Source organism: Seriola aureovittata, chromosome 23, assembly GCF_021018895.1.
Source record: "Seriola aureovittata isolate HTS-2021-v1 ecotype China chromosome 23, ASM2101889v1, whole genome shotgun sequence".
NCBI classification, from domain to species: domain Eukaryota; kingdom Metazoa; phylum Chordata; class Actinopteri; order Carangiformes; family Carangidae; genus Seriola; species Seriola aureovittata.
The window spans coordinates 15799725-15822950 of record NC_079386.1 but is presented as its reverse complement, the minus strand read 5'-3'; the positions used below and the strand labels follow the sequence as shown (position 1 = coordinate 15822950).

Sequence of the window (23226 nt, the reverse complement as noted above, 5' to 3'; positions counted from 1 at the left end):
GTCCTGTCACACTCTCATCCCCTGATGGCACGCCTTTCAACTCAAAGGGAAGAGGAGGAAGATGAAGAGATTTAGAAGGATTTTTTTTGTGCTATGACCTTTAGAAAAAGTTCTAGAGGTCGAAGGTCATGTGTGAAATGTTGAATGTGGGTAGAAGCTTTCTGACATGTAGAAAGTCGCCATCTTGAATGGCATCAACTCAAGGCAGTTACTCCCAGTTACTACGGGCATTTTCAAGTCCAAATTTCCTGGATGAAAAAATAAAAATGAAAAATATGAAATTTGTCTAGTTGAGACCTAAAACAGAGTTTTTAATTTAGAATAAACAGAATTGAAAACAACTTTTATGCTTTGTTGGATGTTTTTTTAAAGACAAAGCGAGTTTTGACTCTTGCGGTTTTTGAGGAAACAAAATCCGTCTCCTGCTTTCAGTGGCGCTTAGATGTGTAAGTCTTAGTTTATCTTCCACTTTTCAACATAAAACATGTTGACAGGACCAGATTGGGGCCTGATTTTATTCCCTTTAGTGTCTCCAGAGTCAAGAGTGTTTTCAACACCTTTCAATCAAACAGTAACACACACACACACACACACACACACACACACACACACAACGGATAACACAACTGCGATGTCAAACACAACAGAGGGAAGGGAAGGAGGATTTCCTTTTGGTTTGTGGTTAACACGTCTACACACCAGAACTTCGATATTTACGAGACACCAAAATCTGATTTCTCTTTCTCGGCTACGTGCAGTTTTGATGTTCGGACAATGAACTCGACTCACGGTTGTTTCTGTTGCAGCGAGTTCCTGACCTAACATCCAATAATTCTCCCGCCGCTCAACTCTTCACCTGAGCTTCACCCTGACGCAGGACGTCTCCCGGGTGCTGCGGGCTGTCAGCGCTGAGACCGAAGGCGCAGAGGTTTAGGGCTTAACCACAGCGCTGCAGACACACTCGCACTCACGGATGGATGTACAAACATAAAGGAATATATATATATATAGAAGGAGAAAGATGCAAAGAAATAAAAGAATACCACATGTGTCAAGACCCAGACTCAGACCAAAGAGATTGTGGGTAAAAGAGCAGGGTTGACAGTTTATTCACACACACACACACACACACACACACAAAAGGATGTTAAGAGTCACAGGGAGGGGGAAAAAAAAAAGAACAAGTCATACTTTCATCCCACACAGAGACGTATAGGAGCAAGATCAAAACATGAAACCACACATGAAAAGAGCCGTGCAGAGACAAAAGGGGTTTTAGGTGAGAGAGGGTTCACACACACACACACACACACACACACACACACACACACACACACACACACACACACACACACACCTGTTTATCCACCACACCTTCAACCACTCTAACAGACACACCTGTGCATCCACCCACACACACATACAAACACACACACACACACACACACACACACACACACACACACACACACACACACACACACACACACACACACACACACCTGTTTATCCACCACACCTTCAACCACTCTAACAGACACACCTGTGCATCCACCCACACACACATACAAACACACACACACACACACACACACACACACACACACACACACACACCTTTGATGGTGCTGATGACCTGGTCCAGGTGTTTGGTGTCGTTGCGGTCTGGTCGACAGCTCGGGCTGATCTCCAGCGAGTAGTCGGGTCCGTATTCTGTGAAAAACTACAACACACACACACAAAACACACTGAGATCACATCACGACAATCATCATGACAAATCTGGATTTAGTGATTTTAAAATGACGTTTCTTTTCTTTTTCTCCGTCACAGTCAAACTTTAATCCCTCACATCTGCACGCAGCCGCTGCAGCCGAGCGCCAAAGTACATTTTCTCCTTTTTCTCTCTCTCTTTTTTAAAGAATGCAGCTGCTTTCCTGGAAAATTCCAGCCTCCGTTTGGACTTTGAAGAACTGGACTGTGAAACTGACTTGGTGATGAATATTTACACAGGCTTTCAGGGATCATTCTTTAAGAAAAAAAAGAAAAAGAAAAAGGAAATACATCCAAAAGAGTGGAAAACATCAAAGACTAGCTTTGAAATATCGAGCTATGGCTTTTTTCCCCCTCTCCGCAACCAACATATCCACTTGTCATCCTTTCTCGTTGCTTTTATGGATTTATTTGCCCATATTGTGCATCATATAAATGAACTGATCAAATATGGAAGTAGTGGTAAAAGTAGTTTTCTCCCCTAGATTTGAAAAGTGAAATTAAAAATGAGATTAAGAGCGTATAGCCATGTTAGCGTCTCTGTGAGGTGGTACTGCACTGAGCTAAATGCTAACACATGATGCTAACAGATATAACGTTCACAGTGATACTTTAGCGTCAGTCATGATCCAAAGCATTGGACTATTTCAGATTTTGACCTGATGGTGGCGCTTGATGAAAAGTGAAAGGATCCCCAAAGTCATTACAATTCATCCTCAGGGGAACATGAAGATCTCTGCCAAAGTTTAATTTAATCCATCCAATGGTTGTTGAGACATTTCACTCAAACCCACAAATAAGAGACTCATGGTGCTGCTCAAGGAAAAGTCGGGGGATTATCAAACTCATTAGCATTCATCCTCTGGGGACCATGAACATCTGTGCTAAATTTCAGGGTAGTCTTGCTTGACTGAAGTGGTGGACAGAGCAACATCGCCATCTCAAGAGCCAGAACACACACACACACACACACACACACACACACACACACACAAAAAGGTTTTTCAGATGGACACATGTTCCTTATATTTCCTGAACTCTGTGTGTTGTCTAGGAGTTGCATTAACACAAATAAACGTATGAGGCCGACTCGTCTGGTTCATGTGCGGGGAGAGAAAATGTAATGCAGATCACAGAAGAGGAACCACAAGTCAGTCAAAGGTCCTCTAAGACAAACAGGGCTTCACCTACACAGGTAAAAAAAAAAAAAGGGTCTGAGATTATTTCAGCAAATACCAAAGGCTCCTGGCATTTCATGCAGAGTCGTGCCGATTCCATGAAAACAAAACCAGCCAACAATAAAAAAAAAGAAAAGAAGAAAAAAAAAAAAGAAAAACAGGTGGAAATCCAGAGAGTGGGTTCAACCAGAAGTTAAAAACGGAGCACGTCAGTTGAAAAAATGCATTTCCAGGGAATTCGCTGGGCCGTGACTCAGTGCCATGAGAGCAAAACAAACTCAGAGGCCAGGTTTGACCACAAGTGCGTCAGTCCATTTGCAGCGATAGTTGTGAAAGCCTTGGAGCCTTGAAGACTCAGCAGAACGCACAGAGCAAGCCAAGGTGACTTGCGGCCTAAAGCAAAAGACCCATATTCCTCCAAGCACGCCGCATATTTAAAAAAAAAGCTCTTCTTTAAAATGAGACGCTCAGTTATTTGTCAAGTTTAAAATCACCTGTTGTGAAACTGTATTTACAATTTACGAGCATGAAAGTTCATCCTCGATCTTGGAGACTGAAGTTGGAAAAAGAATTTTTGACTAAAGTTCCACTTACTAGCTTTTTCCTGAGCTTTCAGCAAATATGATTTCAGTGGTTATTGACCGTAAGGACGGAAGGCTGCTGGATCTTGATCAGATTGAAAATCCATTAAACAAATCTGGGATTTTGGACTTTAAAAACAGAAATGACCCGAAGTGAGTTTTCTATTATTGATTTATGGGTTGATTATTTTTTCAGTTGATGATTTAGTCTTCAAATTTCAACCCCGAGTCCAAAACCCTAAAAAGATTTACAAGAAAAAAGGAGAAAAGTACTGGCTTCCCGTTGAATCAACAATTTGTTTCAACCATTTAAACTGATATTGATCTTCTCATCTGGCTCTCAGTACTGACAGCAAACCACACGAGTATTCCCCAAAATGTCAGACTGCTCCTTTAAGTTGGGGAACTGATTCAGTCAACATGCTGTAATGATTTCTCCGCTGATGCCACGGTCATTTTAACGACAGGGATATCTTGTTTTGGAATGAAACTCTTTAGTGGATTAGACGGGTGTCATTAGAGAAGACTTCAGAAGGTGTGTTGGCAACACACACGCAACACACACACACAGGCCTGAGCAGATGCACACACACACAGCTGAGCCAAGCCAACAAGCAGTAGGAGTATATTTTTGTTTACTTGAAAGACAAAGACTACTTTGTCTTTGTTTGTATGAGTGTGTGAGTCAGAGAGAGGGAATTCATCCGAGTGTGTATAGTAGAGATGTCCTGAGTCAATCCTTAGGACCAGTATTAGCTCAGGCGCTAATAATCGTTAGCAAAGAAGTGTAGAAAATTAGCTAGCAGCTTCTCATTTTCAGCTGGTGCTGTGCATTGCTTTACAGTACGGTACAGCACTTGTCAAGGATAGTTTGTGAGGGAAGAACGTCCTCTTCGTGAGACCACTGTACGACGGGGGGGAACTGAGCGTTTCTTTAGTTCCAACAAATCCAACAGAGTGACGTCATTCCTGCGTCGTTAGGCTGATCAAAGACCAAACTGGCTGCAAGCGTGCCGGACCATCTGTAAAGGTTTCACTGTGTGTGAAGGGAGGAACTGCCACCGAAGACATTAACCACCGAAGAGTTGGGTGTCTGAGACAACGAGGCAAGGTCGGCGCCGAGACTGTGGGGTCATCCGGCGGGAACGACAGATATAGTTGGGTGTCGTCTGCGTAGCAGTGATAACGAAAACCGTGACCTTCAGCATTTGGAAGAAGCTAATAAGAAATAAATTGAGATTAAGCTGTTGTTATTTCAGTGTGTTATATACAAAGGCTATTTAATCAAAATTTAAGTAAAATAAACTATCAGCAGATATCCAATATCGAAAGACTCAAACCTTGGCCACAAAAACTCGATCAGGACATCCCTTGCATGTGGTAAATGTACACGGTAAGAGTGTGTTAATAAATGTGTGTGTTTGTGTGAATTTCCATGGGTATTTGCATACAAAGGTAAGGCCTTGTTTTAATATGTGTGAGTATGTGTGTGTGTGTGTGTGTGTGTCTCTGTTTCCAATTAACTCCGATGAGTTCTGTGTCTTACCTCCGGTCTCAACTGAGCTCAACATGAGAGTAGTTGCTTAACACACACACACATGCACACTCGCAATGTATTCCCATGAACCCAGTGCTCTGTCTCCTGCTGTCAAGCAACACACGCACACACACACACACACGCAAATCATACACACAGTCTCCTGCTGCCTGCTTGTTTGGCTTGGATGACCATGGGGAGAAGCGAGAGGAAGCGAGGAAGAGAGAGGTGCAGACACTCCTTAAAGAAACACTCATTTTTATATAATATCTCTAGAACATTTTTATATCATCCGTAATACTTCGGAGGCTACAGACAGCTGTAGAGCGAGAGGAGAAGATAAAGGAAGCGATGCTGTGAGGCAAGCATGTGAAACGGACAAAATGACGCATGATAAATGAGAGATTTTAGTGCACGGTCCAATGACGCGGAACATCTACATCACCTGGACAAGGTCAAGAGACAGAAAATACCCACTGACTGGCTCCAGTGTCTCTGGCAGAGACGCACAGGGAGATAAATAATGAAAGGTCCTCGCTTATTTACCATGGTCCTTAACATGGACCCTCCGCCCATCACTCACTGTCCGTATGAGCTGGTTTCTATGAGAAACACTGGCCTTCACCCAGAGGAAGCTGAACGTGTGTGCACGAATCAATGTCTTTACCTGTTGCCGTTTTAAAAACAGCAGAAAAATAAAGTTTTATAAACGCTATCAGTACAGATTCTTATCATTAATTGATTATACATGTTTATAAGTGCATCATTTTGTATTGTTTTTACAGCCTCATCAAAGTGACATTAGTAGTATTAGTACCAGTGGTAACTATAATACTAACAGTAATATTAATAATAGTGGGAATGAAAGTTGCATTCGTGGTAGTGATAGTATACAAAATAATAATAGTAATAGTGGTAATACCAGTGGTAGTATTTGTAGTATTATTCATAATATATGTACATCCATTCTTGTCAGGTACGTGCATATTTTTATATCTGTGTGTGTTTATATAAAAATGTACAATTGTGAGAAAGTCTGAGTGTGTGTTCCAGTGCATGCGTCAATCTGTGGACAGTAATGTATGTGTGTGTGTGTGTGTGTGTGTGTGTGTGTGTGTGTGTGTGTGTGTGTGTGTGTGTGTGTGCGCGCATGTATGTTTGTTTTTACAGCGATCAGCAGGATCTCCAGCTATGAAGGACGCCGAGCGGCACAGCGGAGGGGAAAACGTCTCGGAAAACAAATGGACTGTGTCTGCTATCAAGCTGCTATCTAATAAATGTTTTCAACAAGGAAAAGAAAAACGGCCCGATGCCCAAAGTCGCAGTCACATAACGCACGTACACCTCTCTCTCTCTCTCTCTCTGCTGTTGGACTCTCTCTCACCCTCCCTACCTTTTCATCATTCCATCTTTTTCTACCTTCATCTGTCAGTTTTCCTTTTAAGGCAGGGAACCCCACAAATAGTATTTGTATGTTTTTGAAATGTTGGGAAAGCTAAAACCCATTATTACTGTTTAAACTTTGTCCACTGGTGTAAACGTTTGGATGTGTGCTACGTAACATTGTGAAAATAGTTTTCTTGCTGATTTAGGCTCTGAATATCCTGTAAAAATGTCTGAATGATAAATTAACTGAAAAGTAGCTGCTTTTTTCGTTTTTAACATTTTTCTGCAGTGATATTTTTGTGTGAAGCTCTGCCACACTTGTTCTAGCCCAGTGGTTCACAGCCTTTTTTTGTCTGATTGGACCCACAGTCCTATCAGATGAAATTATAGCTATGTATTTTAGCAATTTACCCATGACTTTCAGCTTGTTAGCTAATTAGTGATACACTCACAGTATCAGCATCGCGCCAATTTGCATTCTCCTTAACTCATTATGTGGCTCCATTTTGAAATCAAATCATTATTTTTTTGCTGAGTTATTTGAGTTTAGTTATAGTTTATGCTAAGTACCGTCATCAACATTACAAATACTTGCAGACACAACACTATACATCCAAATTTCACCATGTTAAAGTTGCTTTAAAAGGAGCTATTTGCTATTGCTACATAGCTAACATTAGCATTAACAGGTGGTTATTAACCAGTCTACAAGAAACATTGAGAGTTCAGCATCAAACGTAATTATTCGCCAAGAGCTGTGTCCAGCAGCGGAAAGCAGCTCTTGTTTTGCTTCTATTTCTATCACTTCTTTCCCTTCTACTGAAGTTAGCATGCTAACCAGCTAGCCTCAGCCCAGTTAAGCTGTCTCGTCACTTTCCGATACCGAGTCACAGTATCATCCAGTCTGCCATGAAGAAGTAGCGCTGCTCAGAGGATGTATTAAAATCTCTTATCTTTTAAAAGCAACAATGGTTGAAGCTCTTGGCAAGACTGATAAGTAAACAGCTCTTAATGCTAACACTGGCTATGTAGCAATAGCCAAACCTTTTCCTTTAAGGATGTGGAAAGCAAAACAACTTACTAGTTCTTTCAATACAGAACATGTTATCAATACCTCAAGCTCATCACCTGCATGTTTCTTAAACAGGAAGTGATTTACACCGTCTTGCAATTAAAAAATATACCTTTTATACACATACGCATTTGTGACTACATGTGTATGAGTTGATTCTGTCTTGTTTCACAGCTGACCTCAGTTATAACTGAGAATTGAAAGAAAATAATTGGTTAAAAAAAAAATAATATTTTTTTTTTTGTATTACAAATACAGGGGCCAGTGGGTTTATAAAAACATCTTGCCTAATAGGAAAATTAAAATGAAGATAACAGAATGAATGATGATTCCACCTTTTAGGATCAAGACTGTCCATGAACTTGAAACACAAACACATTAAAAGATAATTGCAACACAGACTTGACTCCCTGAAGGGAAATAGAACAGGAAACTAACTCTTTCAGCTCATTGTTGGTACATCCCAACATTCACCAATGACATTCCCTTACATAATAATCTGTAATATTCTACAGCAGAAGAACTTTGAATGGAGGAGGATGAGAAAATAAATCGTAACTATAAGCTTCATTTTTCTGTGCCATTTTGTAAATAGACAAATCTCCCCAGGTCTCAACACACACTCTACACCAGCGATGTTTCCGGTGATTGAGCCCGTGACTCTGGGAGCCGACACATCCCTGACGGCAGCGTGGGGCAGGAGAGGAAGTGGCTGCAGACAGGAAGAGAGGAAGTAAAGAGGCGGGACGCTTCCCCGCTGCCAATCTGGGACCAGAGACGTCCTCCCTTCCTGTGTGACTCTGAGACAGACACAGATTTGTATTTACTTCTGTTGGGTTTACGAGACACAAGGGGAATTCAAGCATGCTGCTGGGCTGATCAGTTTGTGTGTTTTACCTGTTCCAAGAAGCTGTTTAAAATCTATCTACATTAATCAGTGTTTGCACAGTAACAGAGGTGGACAGGACTGGTCTGGTTCCATTACTCTGAATCCCTGTCCACTCCCTGTCTCTGATTTTTCAGACAAGCAAAAGGGAAAAAAAAAAATTATGCAAGCCCTTCAACGCCAAAATCTGCAATCGCCCAACTGATTGAAAACTGGAAACACAAGAAAGATCCCAAACTAGCTGCTTTTTTATGAAAAGCGATGGCACTGCCTGACGCACACAGCAAGAAAAACAATTCACTAACTGGCTTTTTGGGGGATTGTTATCAATATAACTGCAATAACAAATTAAAGGACTCCGCATTCCCAGGTTTGAAGTCTATAAACAAGCTCACTCACATGTCTCAGGCCTTTTCTCTCTCCGTCCTAATTTTGTGTCATTTGTTGCTGTCTTGTATCCAGAAAAGAAGAAAAATACTTCCAATATTAAAATGTTAAACAGAAACAAAAAACCCCTTGAAGCCTCTCTTATTTGACCATTCTGTGGTCACAGGAGTAGAAGGTTTGCAGATGCATCACAAATCTGTTAGCTGCTCCCTCTGGTTTAGTTTTATTTTGTTTATCCTTCAAAAAATAATGGTTTTACCAGATGGTACTTTCTTTTATTTCTGTTTGACAGTTGGCCCAACGTCAGTGCTGCTGGATGAGCTCGATGCGCTCCAAAGCTGTTCTCTGCATCTTTGTACAAGACAACGACACATATTTTCACGGGGGTGTGTTTCAGATCTATTGCTGTTTACTATTAAAGTCGCTGATATAGGAAATAAAGCCTTTTTCTACTGCTGAAATCACTTTAGGTAGCCCTGGATTAGTCATGCTCTTATTAGTATTTTATCCAGTGTTCACTTTTAAGATCAGATTTCAGATTCATTTAGATTCGGCTTTAAACAAATTCAAGTTACAGAAGTTTAAAAAAATTATTACATTACGGCTAGAAATTAAAGTTTGACATTTAGAGAGCTGAACTCAAGAAAATAAAGACATAAAAGAGTTGATAAAGGATCCAATAGGACGTTGTTGGAACTATAACCCTATTCTGCAAATCCAGTTCCAGTTTGCATTTAAGAATATTTTTAGCATATATAATAAGGGCTTTATGGGCACATTGGAGACAGGATAGAGAAGAGTGACAGATAGAGGGGAAGGTATAGCATGTGACAAAGGATATGAGCTGGAGTCACACCAGCACCGTTGAGAGTACATAGTATGTGTGTTTTCCCATTGAGGCAGCGGGGCGGCCGCAGGAAGTTTGGATCTGTGGTTTGTTTTTATCAAACCACAGCGAAGCTGGAAGGAACTCAGCTGCTGGGAAATGACCAAAAACAGAATTGGAGAAGAGGAGTGGTTTTGGGTGGTGCAGGTTGAATTATTAAAAGGAAGGCAGATGGACAGCTGTTACCGTTTACTAAACACTCTGCTAACAAACATCACCTTTGCACGGCTAACAGTCTATCATTTGTACTATCTTATATCATGCTAAAAGTGTAAAATACACAATCACATATTCTGATTAAATCTGATCTTAAAAGAAGTTAGCTCATGCCCCATTAGCATTTTAACAAACCAACTTTTTAGAAATATGTAACATTTATTGTTAGCTTTTTTTTTCACTAAAAATGATTTAAAATCTCTGTTGGTAGCAGTTTTGTTTACATGTTAACATTTATCATCTAATATTTGGAACGTAATCTAATTAGCATGTGATTAATTAGCATTTTTACATGCTAATAATTGGGTTAAAACGTTTAGAATGCTTCTCATTAACATGGATACGTTAGCATTTTAACATGTTAATGTTTAGGGTGTAACATTTTCAATGTTAGTTCATTAATGCAGAGTTAGCATGTGGCACGCTATAGTTTCAGGTGTAATGATGAGAATGTTAGCTCGATCTCTTTGCATGTTAACGATTTGACTTTTAGCATGTAGCATTTAGCATATTACCTTGTTAGCTTGCTAACTATCCTCCCATGGCTGTTGCGTTTTTAAATAGACATTTAAAACTAAGAATAACTCAGTGAATTCGCCAAAAACAATGACGTTAATCCACAAGAAATATAACAGGTGTCTTTTGGTGGGCAAATTTATGAAAAGCATGTTACGTAACCATGTTTTTGTGCAATTCAGAAGAGGATTCATTAAAGTATTATCAATACCGTCACACTAAGATACCCTTCTCTTGTCTTCTATAACATCACCTTTAATGCAAGATGACAATATAGGGAATCAAATGTTACAAATAAAGTTGTTACAGTAGCTACAAAAGCAAGATGAATGACTTTCTCTTCAAAAACAAAGTAGGTTATAAAGACAATCCCCATGCCTGTCCAATCAGAGACACTAACTAACCTTTGACCTCTATAGCTATTCTTAGCAGACCTCATATTGTCGCCCTCCGATTCACATGCAGATTGGCTCCACCGCTATCACACAATGGAGGGTCAGACATGTATCAGCTAACCACTAACACACAATACAAGTCAGCGGGGAGGGTTAATGACTGTGGACCCGGCGGCTCGATTCCTAGTTCAAACTACAAAAGGCGGTTTTACTTGTGTTTTTATAAGATATTGCAGTATAATAAGTGTGATAGAAGCGGGGCCATTGTGTGGGTTATCTGCAGTGTAATATTTTGTCTGGTAATCAGCGAATATTACAGCACTATTGTTGATGTGACTGGCCAACTCTGACTGACGATTGTGTTTTTAAGACTACTATTTTTAGCCATTTAGCCAAGTACATGCCGAAAAATTGTATACTCACTCTTGGATACTGAAGGGAAAAAAAACAAGGTTGATTTAATTAAAAATAAACTCTTCTAACAAAATATTTTCAACAAAATTAAAGCAAAACAAATTTGTTTGGATCTGAATCAGTGAACTTGAGCAGATAAAACAAACTGAAACTGTTTGAAGTGCCTGTTTTTGGATGTTGGAAACGAGGCGAAGCTTCATTTATTATTTCAGTTTGACGGACATTTGTCAGAGGAGACATTTGAAATGCAGCAGCACAGTGAAAACAAATAAAAATTTATTTCAATTCTACTTGAGCCTTAATGGAAACGCTTCACTTGTACGACTTCCTAATTGACAGTTTGCCAGTCGTTTCCTCCACTTTATCAGTAATTTATCAAAAAAACTGAAATACAAAGAAGTTATAAAACAGGGCATTGCATTATCTGACTTTGATGAATGTGTGTATTCATGGTGGTTTTGTCTACAGTAGAGCACAAGGGTGGACACACACACACACACACACAGACACACACACACACACACTCTCTCTCACACAGAGGGGTACAAAGGTAGTTTTTGTTCCCCTTGTCGCTGGAACTTCAGCTTTGCTTGGTCATCATGGATAAATGCCCCTCTTATCGAGCACAACGGGCACAGACAGAGCCACAAAGACACACACACACACACACACACACACACACACACTATGTAAAGTTGTGTAGTGCTACAGTAGAGAGTTACCCTCCAACATGATCTATAATACCTTTTGAATTGGAAAAAGAAGCAAATAATCTCGTCAATATTCAAGTTAAAAGTCAGTTTGTTTCTTCCATTTTTGATTTGAGGGAAAACTGTGTGTGTGTGTGTTAGTGTGTGTATGTGTGTGTGTGTGCGTGTGTGTGTGTGTGTGTATCTTTGTCTTCATCATCTGTGGCAGCTGCCTGCACTGATAGTTGCTTTGTTTTCAGTGAGTGCTCCTTAATGAGGTCAAAGGCTATTTAGGGCCACTGGACGCTGACGAGGAGAAACAAGAGGTACCTTCATCACGGTCATGATGCACACGCGCGCACACACACGCACACACACACACACACACACAAACGCACAAACACACACACAGCTATTCATTACATTTGACCAAGACAAGGTCCAAAAATCAGTCACCGGAGAAAGAGACTCTTTGTGTTTGTGTGAATATAGGAGCAAGAAAGACAGATGGGTCTACTGATTTCTATTTGGAGAGAGGATGAGTCTATTTGATTTGCCAGTCACATGGTCACATGTCCTTTCTATCACAAATATAAATTACTGGGCCAGTTTCCCTCCATGCTAAATTAAATCCAATAGGTGTTTTGCTTAAATCCCCACGCTATGACCTGATTACGATGAATAACCAGATTAAGTTCCAGTGAAAGCTGTTTACATGGTTCATAATCATCCGATTCTTGCGTTAACCCAGGGGTCGAAATGTTGTGTTTGATAATCCTGTTAAAGTGATTGTTCGGGTCATTTGATGTGGGGTTAGGTGAGGTAGTTATCTATCGTCAGAGTGTTACCTGCAGTAGATTTACATCAGCGCGCTGCCGGTTTGGAGAACCAGCACAGAAGCTGAGTGACGCGCTGCTGTGTTTTAGGCTTCGTCCGCACTACTACGTTTTCGTTTTAAAGCGCATCTCTTTTGCTACGTCCACACGACTCCGGAGTTTTCGAGCACCGAAAACGACTTTTATGTCAATGAGTGTAATTATGTAGGTTTTCTGCTGTGAACGCAAAGTAACCAGACGTCACTGTGTTCTAACTCCAGCTCCATACTTAAAGCACAGACATGAAATTTATATCAATCTTCTCATCTCACTCCCGCAAAAACAATTAAACACATTTCCCCAAAAGGTTTAACTGTTCCTTTAATGTGTGGTTGTAAAAAATGTAATAATCCTCTCCCTCTCCTTTAATAGCGCCATATATGGTCAATGAAAATTCACCTTGCTGGCAGATGAGACGCAGAGAGAGGAGCCTGTGTTAGTCGAGGCCGACAGAGAGGAATTGTCAACACTACTACCCTTCTCTCTCCACATACACACAGTCTGACTCACCTGGAGACAAACCCCTTTATTGAGAAGCAGGCGGCCATCTTTGATTAGTCGGGGTGACTCAGCACACAGCGAACACAAGGGGGTGTGTTTGTGTTTTTTATGTGTGTGTGGCTTCTTTTTGTGTGACAGTGCGATGAATGAGCACATTTGTGCCCATGTGGGAATATGTAAATGTGTGTGTGACTATGGCCGTCGCAGTGGGAGAGTGTGTGTGTGTTGTCATACCTCGTGGTCTGGTATCTCAGAGGAAAGAGTCTTTCCCAGCACCGCCGCCGTCAGGTAAGTCCAACAGCGAGCTGTATTAGCCAGATTATAACCTCCTGGTGAGAGAGAGAGAGAGAGAGAGGGAGAGAAGTTAAGACGAGATGCATTATCATTATGTGGTTACATGCTGCATTTATTATGTTGGACATGATGGTCCATGAAATCCAAACTTCCCAAAGTTCATCTGACCACGACTAAATTCCACTAAAGGTCTCAAGTGCCAAAAGTTTATTTTAAATTATAATGTGTGGAACTGTTATACGGTCACGTAGAAGTCAAGTTAACATAAAGACGTGAACTGAAAAAGAGGAATACAAGGTGAAAAGAGCTGAAATAAAGGGACAAAAAGCTAACAAAATAAAAGTTAGAAAAGTTATCATCTCTCTCTCTCTCACACAAAAATACAAACAGAGGGAGAGAAGCGTGAGGGAGGAAGAGGACGGACTTGAGTGATATCAAGAGAACGACAAGAACCAAGACAGAGAGGAGGATGTAACGAAGAGAAAGTATGTAGGACAGAGAGAGAGAGAGAGCGAGAGAGAAAGGAAGAGAGGTGGGATTGTAGTTGAGTAAAATGGCTTCATTGTGTCGTATAATTAGTAGCTATCATCTGGCCAAGGGCTGAGGGGTCTGGAACAGAGCACGGTGTGTGTGCCTGAGTGTGTGTGAGAGTGCGTGTGCGTGTGTGTGTGTGTGTGTGTGTGTGTGGACTGTATGTGTGTGTCTGTAATTGTGCACAAGTGAGTAAATCACTAAGATTCAAAGCAAATGCAAACACATACAAAAGATGTGGAACATTGTCTACCTTTTCCTCTGCAGTATTTTAATACACCGAGTACACGTGCACATACGCACATAATTAGCACATGCATACACACTAACACATGGACTTACATCTGTGAATTCATGCACAAAAAAATAAACAAAACATCAGCTAGAATAATAAACACACACACACGGCGTACCTCCTCCCAGCAGCAGTGTAGGTAGCTGCCACTGCAGGACATACTGCAGACACTTGGCCACCCCCACTGGGGTCATGTTGAAAGAGCACATGGGGTCGCCCGCCATCGTGTCGGCACCCAGCTGCATCACCACCGCCTCCGGGTTAAACTGCGCCCGCACTTCTTGCATCACACTGCATGACAAGACAGCAGGTAAGCGCTGAGGCTGTCAGCCACTGATGATACATGCTGCACCAATCAGGAGTCAGTATGTTTGAACACAGAATAACAGCATTCAGCAGTAGTAGCATCACGCTATTAAGATTTATCAACATCTGTCCAGCTGTAACTTCTGTTCTACACAGGAATCTACGGTCTATATTCAGCTCAACCAATCAGACGTGGCGTAACATTCTGTTCCGCCAATCAGAAGTCACCACTCAGAAATGATTTATGAACTGGAGAATCATTCTCATCTCTACTATCAGTGTTTAATTACTGCTCAAGAGTCATAAACTGCAGTTCCAGTAATAACCACTAGTCGGTGAGTCAAAGAAATCCATATGTCCATGATTTCCAATGTTTTGCAATCAAAAAAATTTTTTTTTTTGAAACTCCATGTTTCAAAATATCCCTTCAAAATCCTATGATGTCACAGATTACACTTAAGTGTCATTGATTACAACTTAAAATAGGGAAAACCTGGTGAAACTCATGTGTATGTTGTGGAGCGTTCAGTCTGAAGGAAAATCATTCAAGTGGAAAACCCTAAGTTTAAAACCTCGCGTAGGAGGGAATTCCCTGCTGAAGTGTCCTTGAGCAAAACCCTGAAACGGCACCAGCTCCAAGATGAATGTTCTGAAACTGACCCTGACCTTTGACCTCAAGGGAGGGGGGGGGGGGGCGTTCAGGAGAGGAAAGGAAAAACAGAATTTCTCCACAGGGATCCTTGAGGAAAACATTTCTTAAAAGTTGCTCCTGAGCTGCACAGGGAATTCCAGATATTTCACTGTGTGTGTGTGTGTGTGTGTGTGTGTGTGTGTGTGTGTGTGTGTGTGTGTGTGGTTGTGTATATATATACCTGGTAAAAATCTGGTAGTATCTGTCATCCTTGATGCCGTCCTCTAGCGGGACGTTCACGGCGTACCAACGACCTTTACCCAGCCCCGTGTCACACAGGTCACCCGTACCTAAATATACACACACAGTTACACACACATTTTACACAGCATCTTATCACAATACAGGTTGCATCTTAAACATCTGCAAGGACTGACCTGGGAAGAATCCAGGGGAGAACTTGTGCAGAGAGACGGTCATAACTTTGGATGTGAAGCTGAAGGCATCTTCCACACCTGCAGAGAGGAGGAGGAGAAAAACACCATCATGTCATAATGAATCAAAACAGAAAAATGTGTGATGATGTTGTTTTTGAAACACGTACACCTTCTATAACAATAAATAGAAAAGAAGCTTATTTCTAATCAAACAGCGTGCGTGTACCGTCTCCGTGATGCAGGTCGACGTCCACGTAGAGGACGCGCTCATATTTCTCTCTCAGTTTGAGGATTCCCAGCACAGCGTCGTTCACGTAACAGAAACCCGACGCCTCATCCCTGGAGGAGAAACAGAGAAAAGTATGTATGTATGTATATATGATTTTCTTTGGCTTAATAAAGCATATTTGAAAATAAATTACTATAGCAACGCTGTTAGAAATGTGTGTGTGTGCTCTAATGCATAGAGTGGGTTTAGAATATATCTATGACTTGTCTTACTTCTTAGCGTGGTGCCAACCTCCGGCCCAGTTGATGGCCACTTCACACTTTTGGTCGTGCAGACACTGGGCTGCGGTCAGTGTGGCGCCCCCGACTGCAGCTGCATAGTCAAATATCCCCTCCACCACTGGGCAGTCGTAACCTGGAAGAAAATGTTACAAAATATCAAAAATAAAGACAAAAGTCTGTTTTTATTGAGCAGAGAGGCCGCTCTTTTATTTACACTGACGTTAAAAAAGGCGTATATACACAAAAGAGTGATATATGCTGTTGATACGGGCAGTAAAAGTTCATTTAATCTTTTATTTCCACATTTGAACATTTCCTAACACACACACTTAAACAGGAACATCAATCACGTCATCAACAAAACTCCAGAGGAAAATCTATTTGTTCCTTCTCAATTTTCTGTGAAACACTTTCCTTTGCCTTTGATGGAAACTTTTATTTTGTTTCTGCACAGTCAGCGCTTCTCAAGGCTGATTCATGGAGGTAAAAAAAAAAGTGATAGAAGAAGAATGGGAAACGAGACAAAGGAAGAGAAGGGTAACAGAAAAAGGGGGAAAGGGAGGAAGACAGAGATGAGGGAGGTGAGTGGATGTGATCAATAGAGAACAAAAGAGTGTGGTGTCAGATAAATTGAGGAAAGGCGAGAGACAGAGAGAGAGAGAGAGAGAGAGAGAGAAAGTCCTCAATCCAGGAAAAGGTGGAGCATTTTCCTTTTTTTTAACGAGACAGAGGGATGGAGCAGAGAGAGCGAGGGAGGTGTGCAGAATACAAAAGGAGGAAGAGGACAGGATGAGGAATGAGTCGAGGAGACAAAGAAGAGCAAGGGTGAAGGAAAGGAGGGAGCGATGGGGAATGAGTCAGAGAAACAAAAAAAACACTTGAGGATCACTCTAAAGTTAGAAATGTGAACCTTGGAGAGGCGTGGACCAACGGACCACAGTGTAGGTTCAGTTGGGATGAGGCAACTCTGGGTTAAAATATCACATATTTTATAAAATGCATTGCTGTCTGTGAAACATTCACCAAATTTACATACAGATAATATTTTAAATTGATGTTTTTATTTTTCTATGTAGTGTTACGCTGCCCTCTGCTGCCAACAAACACACACTGCATATGAATCCTAATTCTACTTCCCCCTCCCTCTGCCCACTTTCATCCCTCCATTCGCTTTGTATGCCTCATTTATTTAATCTAATCTACAACGAACACCTGTTTTACACCAAATTACAGTAAAAGATATATTTAAAGAGTAAGAGGAATCACAGAACACTATACCGAGACACTGAACCTGAAAGTTCGCCTCTAAAATGATGGAAAAGTACTTGTAAGTGTTTCTCTAGTCATCTAAATTTAGATGACTGAACACTTTATTTTCAAACGACTGCTGAAAAGCTATTTAATTCATTTGGCTTAATTAATTCTCGCATATTTTACTATTATTACTGGTTTTTGTTTTTAATATCATTTACTGTCTTTTTATTGTCTAATTTCATTGTCCTTCTATTCGCTCTTGTTTTATTGTACTATTCCATTTTTTTTATTGTAAAGCAATTTCAGCTACATCTCTTGTATGAAAAGTGCTCTATAAATAAAGTTTATGATCATTATTATTATTATTTATTCAGAAAATAAAGGGCTAGGTCGGTAGATTTTTAATTAATAGATTCCAACTTCCAATAGAAGTTACTGTGGCAAGTAAAAGTTATATCTTGGCATCTCTCACCCAGGCCATAGTCGACTGACTGGGGGTCGTCGTTGTCTCCGTCCTGGCTGATTTTATGAAGATGCTCCAGGTAGGAATCAGTGTGGAACTTGGCCATTTCCTCTATGGTGGCTGCACGAGGCTTCACAACGCTGACAAAAAGAGACAACATTAATGTCACATGCTGCTTCTGCAATAACTTGTTGTAAACACAGTGGCAGATAAAACTCGACCTTCTGACTGGTTTATTCACTGAGCGGTCAAATTAAATACTGTGTGTGAATAAGGCCGCAGGTGATTTATGGGAGTCTGCGACTTGTAGATCAGAGACAACCGAGGCAACAGCATAAAGCTGCAGAAAATATCGACACAACACAGCTGGGTGGTAAAAGAAAATACCAACTGCACAGAAACTGCTGTGCCAACATAAAATAAATCAACAGTATAAGTACTACATTGATAGCGGGAGTGGAACTGAATGGGATATGGAGGGAAGAGAAATACCCCCCCCCCCATCATCCTCTTTTTTGACGAGTCAAAAGAAATAAAGTGGCAGAGCTGAATGTTCAGATTCTTGGCTTGAAAAAAGACTGAAACTGTCGTGGAAATGATGTTTTCCCTTGAGGAGAAATGAACGAATAAATGATAACAAGCAATTGTCTTTTTGTATTTTTTAATTAAGTGATAGTGAAAATAATAGAGTACGACAAAGTCAATCTATTTCAGCTGAAAGGACAGAGCTCATACACCAGAGTGTATTTGGTGAGTCTGACAAAGGAGTACAGAAACATATTTATAGTTAGATCATAGCGTAGGGAGGCAAGAGAGACACATAGGCTGACCTTGAGCTCAGCCACCTCATCTTTGTTAAGTGTGATGAGAATGGAGTTTCCCCTCATTTCCCACACAACAAAGAAAGTTTTGTAGTTGTAAATTGATGCCACTACTGTACTTCAGGTCAGTTGAAAGCTTACACACAAAAGAAAACAGCAGAATATTACATGTCTATATATGGTAATGATACATTTTGCTCATACAGAAGAAGAAGAAAGTTTAGATAGAGAGATAGATAGATAGATAGATAAATAAATAGATAGATAGATAGATACTTTATTTATCCCCTGGGGGAAATTCATTAACATGCTTCAACCTCAACAGACATCTCGGCTCCTTTCAGTTAACACATGTTAGAGCTGCTCAAACAAAAATTAATCTGAAGCTATTTTTGATCAGTTGCTCCAGCTTTTCAAATGTGAAAATTTTGCAAATCTTGGTCTTACCTTTTAGCAAATTTGGGCTGTTGGTTGAAGAAAACAAGACATTTAATAATGTCATCTGTTGCCTTAAGTTATTGTGACGGGCTTTTATCTCTGTTTTCTGATGTTTTATAGACCAAAAGATTAAATCAAGTGAATTAGAAAGTAATCTGCAAATTAATCCTTAGTGGCAGCCCCAAATATATTGCATGATTTTTAAGTTACACTTTTATATTACATCTGATATATAGCAGATTAATCTGACCTTTAAAGTTTTGTGGGGCTAGTTTTGGGAGGCTCCTGCTGCAACACTGCAATCTAAGAGAAGACATCCACCCATAAGGCAGCACACTTCAATTTTCCTCAGAAAAGAAAATCTTTTTCTAGTTTAAATCTGCTTTATGAAAGAGAATTTCTTGACTCCGGTTTACTGAAGTAAGCAGTAAGTAGTCTTCGTGAAACATCGGCTACCTCTGGCAGGAGCAAGCCAAACAACCTGCTTCTGTACCGCATGTGAAGCTCTATTGCTATCTGATAAAAAATGTTTTTAAAAAGTATTTTAATCTCGCTTTTAGCACCATTTGCGTGAGAAAACACAAACACCAGCAACTACTCACCTCATATGTCCGAGCAGCCCGTAGGCTTCTATCAGTGAGTGGACCATACTCGCCTAGAAATGGCAAAATAAAATAAAAACCACTTGTTATAAACCTCTCCAACAGAGGAGACACACATTTAAACTGGTAACTAGCTTCAATAACCCTCCTCGTTCAATCCAACTCACCCGGTTTGGTACTTTGGATAAAGTGTCGCAAGTCTCGATGTACTCCGAACTATAAACGTACGCGACTCTCCGTGTACCACAGCTGTCTTCATCGCTGTCTCCTCTGCGACTCATTGACGGCCGAGAAAACCTAAATTGTTTGAAACTGAAGCTAAAAACAAATTCACAGTGAAGCGATGCGAGCGGCGTCCTGTTCTCTCTTCTGGTGTTACACCGTCAACATTCCCCCCCAGCCCGGTAAAGTCGGTTCAATTGTTGGACTTCGCCGCTCGGTTAGAGGGAAGATAAAGACAATAAAATGTGAAATTATATAAACTGTAGAGGGTCTATTTTTTTAAAATCTACTTTTAAACAAGAACACTCGGATTATTTTAGTAACGGGTAAAAAAAGCTACTGCTAACGGTCACACGAAATAAAATCCAACGTTCCGGTGCACGGACGTTTTTTACGCACGGAGCGTGAAGCGAGAAGCATTCTGGGACTTTTTTGTAGTCTTCTCTGTCAAGTAGCTAAAGGGCTACCTGGAGTAAGTGTTAGTTATAAAATAAAATATGTTTCTTTTACCATTTTTCATTGAACATATCCTGTAAAACAAATAATGAGGATGTGTAGACTCCATATTGAATATTGTAATTTTTGTTGATTAAAAAAAAGGAAACGGCCATCTTATTTACACAACAATGTTTATTTTATAGGAAACACTGAGAAAACAGACATTTTTGTTTTGAGTACAAGATGGACAAGGGCTTTATTTTCTTTGTACAGCTGATTTTATAATTATTAATAAGAAGATGTGGACTGACTCTACAGCAAATTTTAGACACTTTTGTCAATATCTACTTCAGTGTGGCACTGTGATTAGATACCTTAACAAGACGGTTATAAAAACAAGTGGTATTTTTGTAAAATATGGTATGGATGCATAGTATATTGCATTAAAAAGATTCTTCACATTTAGATTTTTATTTTTGGCCAAAGACACCTGTGTGTGAAGTATCCCGTGCAGGTTGAGGAAGAGCCAACTAGAAACTAAACGTTTTGTATCTTGATCCATTGAAGAACCAAGAGCCAGAAAATATTGTAAGATGGTGGACACTGAACCACAACAATTGGATGCTCCTGTTTTTGGGGCTGCTGATCCTAACCCTGAACTCCACAAGCGTCCAGCGGGGGCCTCCCTTCCGGATGTGGAGGAGCCTATGACAACATATAGTCTCAGTGCATTAACTTGTTTCCCAAGCCGTGTAATACGAATTCATGTCAAGTCAAAGGCCAAAAGTTTTGGTCCAGAGAACGATGACGCTGAACCAAGCTCTACAGACATTACCGAATCATTAAAGAAAAACACACAGTCTGATTATTCCACCTCTAGCTGTGAAGCCACCACCAAGTCAGACAAAGACACAGAAGAGTCAAGAATCCCAGAAGAGGAAATCGAATCTATAGATATCACCATGAAATCATCAGAGAACACCACAGATTCCAGTGATTCCTCCACCTTTAGTTGCGAGACCACAGCAGAGAAAGACCACGAAACCTGGGTAGGTGTCACCATGCTGACGGTGAGACTGCTCACCAAGTGTCGCGCTCTGGATGTCTGGTCGAGGCAGGGTTTGGTCACCTACACCGACCATCTGGTGGGCCGCACACTGCAGGGACTCACTTTGAATGAAAGTTTCTGCCCGAACTATAAGGAAAGCAAGCAGGTCTGCAAGGCTGTGATCAAAGACCTGGCGAAGACGCTTGGCAGTGTGCACACACTGGAGAAAGCAATATTATTAGGGTTTCCATGTGTAGAGAATACCATCATTGAATGTTTGCAAGCCCATATCATGGAGTACTCTATGTCTGCACACAAGAAGAAGAAAGGTGGACGGAGAAAGCGCATCTGGCCCATCTTGTATGCTGTTGCTGTTTGTACCATTTGGACCATCTTGTTTTTAATCGTGGTATAAACTTCTGAGGGTGGCACGATGGTGCACTGTCACATCACTTGTGCTGTCAATGGGACAGGCTAATGCTGGTTAACAGCATTGGCCTCTCAAAGGTTTTATACAGAGCCACACAGGGGCCTTGTTGCTGAGGCCAGGGCCGCCAACTAACCAGTTTCTCCCTGTGTCTGTGTGGGTTTTCTCCGGGTGCTCCGGTTTCCTCCCACACTCATAATTTGGACAATAAAAATGTTCAATCATACTTTTTGATTTCTGAATGAACTTCTTAAATTAGAGCTATTAAGGCTGATAAGAGGACACCTGACATATCATAGTATGACATGACATAATAACATTTTCTAGTCTTTTTATTTTTCATGTTCAATATCAATTGATTAAATTAATCAATTTATCATTTCAGCTCTACTTGTAGCATAATATTTTATAATCTCTTTGTATTTGTTTGTATGCAAAATATTAATTTGTACATAAACGAGAGACTAAAGCTGCCAAATGATAGTAGTGGAGTAAAAAGTGCAATATTTCCCTCTACATTGTGGTTGATTGAGGGAGAATCCATGCTTTTCGCAAGAGGGCGCCAAAAACAGACAACAGACAAAATCCAAATACAAAATGTCATTATTTTACTTATCATTGACCACACTCAATGCTAAACCATGCTGCTGGAGAATGAACTGATAAAACAGTAGCTAATCTGTTTTACGTGTTGGTGTACGACTGTTTTCCGTTGTTTTAGTCTCAGCTTGCTTCCTGATTGTATTTGACAGCATCGGTTGTTCAGACTTTTCTGCAAAATATTTGTTTTTCTTTCATTTTGAAATATATGTCAATGTGAGTTCATTACTTTCACCCTTAACTAAAATTCTGCCATTGCTCTGCCATACTGTACAAACGCCATACAAGTTACACTGTAGTGCCAAGTTATTGTCAATGAAGAATAGCATTTCCGGTTTGGGAATTTAAAATATAAAAGCTCTTACCAGACAAGTACAAAATACTGCATGGGGGGGAAATATGTTTATAATAATGAACGTGAAAACCTTGTACCTTTTTTATATTTAACATTTCTGATACACCTGAAATCAAGTGCTGTATCATTTTAAATGGGCGGAGAATAATCAACACTCATTTAGTTTAAGAAACATTTTATGTATTATATATTTATATATATTTGGAGATGTAAGGATTGTGTAATATTTTCACACAATTAGACCTAATTGCACAACTTCCCT

At 40.4% G+C, this 23226-nt stretch overlaps 1 protein-coding gene across 1 annotated transcript in view; it reads right to left on the bottom strand.

Moving 5' to 3' along the window:
- The window catches only part of hdac8 (histone deacetylase 8), a 28358-nt gene extending 8040 nt beyond the window's left edge, over window positions 1-20318 (bottom strand). The window contains exons 1-10 of the mRNA XM_056369826.1: window positions 20042-20318; window positions 19875-19927; window positions 18023-18153; window positions 16288-16429; window positions 16013-16125; window positions 15787-15864; window positions 15591-15699; window positions 14531-14703; window positions 13527-13621; window positions 1618-1723 (exon numbers count right to left, since the gene is read on the bottom strand). Coding sequence (XP_056225801.1) covers window positions 1618-1723; window positions 13527-13621; window positions 14531-14703; window positions 15591-15699; window positions 15787-15864; window positions 16013-16125; window positions 16288-16429; window positions 18023-18153; window positions 19875-19927; window positions 20042-20155 — 1114 coding nt within the window. The 5' untranslated portion in view covers window positions 20156-20318. The remainder of the gene's footprint in view (window positions 1-1617; window positions 1724-13526; window positions 13622-14530; window positions 14704-15590; window positions 15700-15786; window positions 15865-16012; window positions 16126-16287; window positions 16430-18022; window positions 18154-19874; window positions 19928-20041) is intronic.
- Window positions 20319-23226: the final 2908 nt, after the last annotated feature.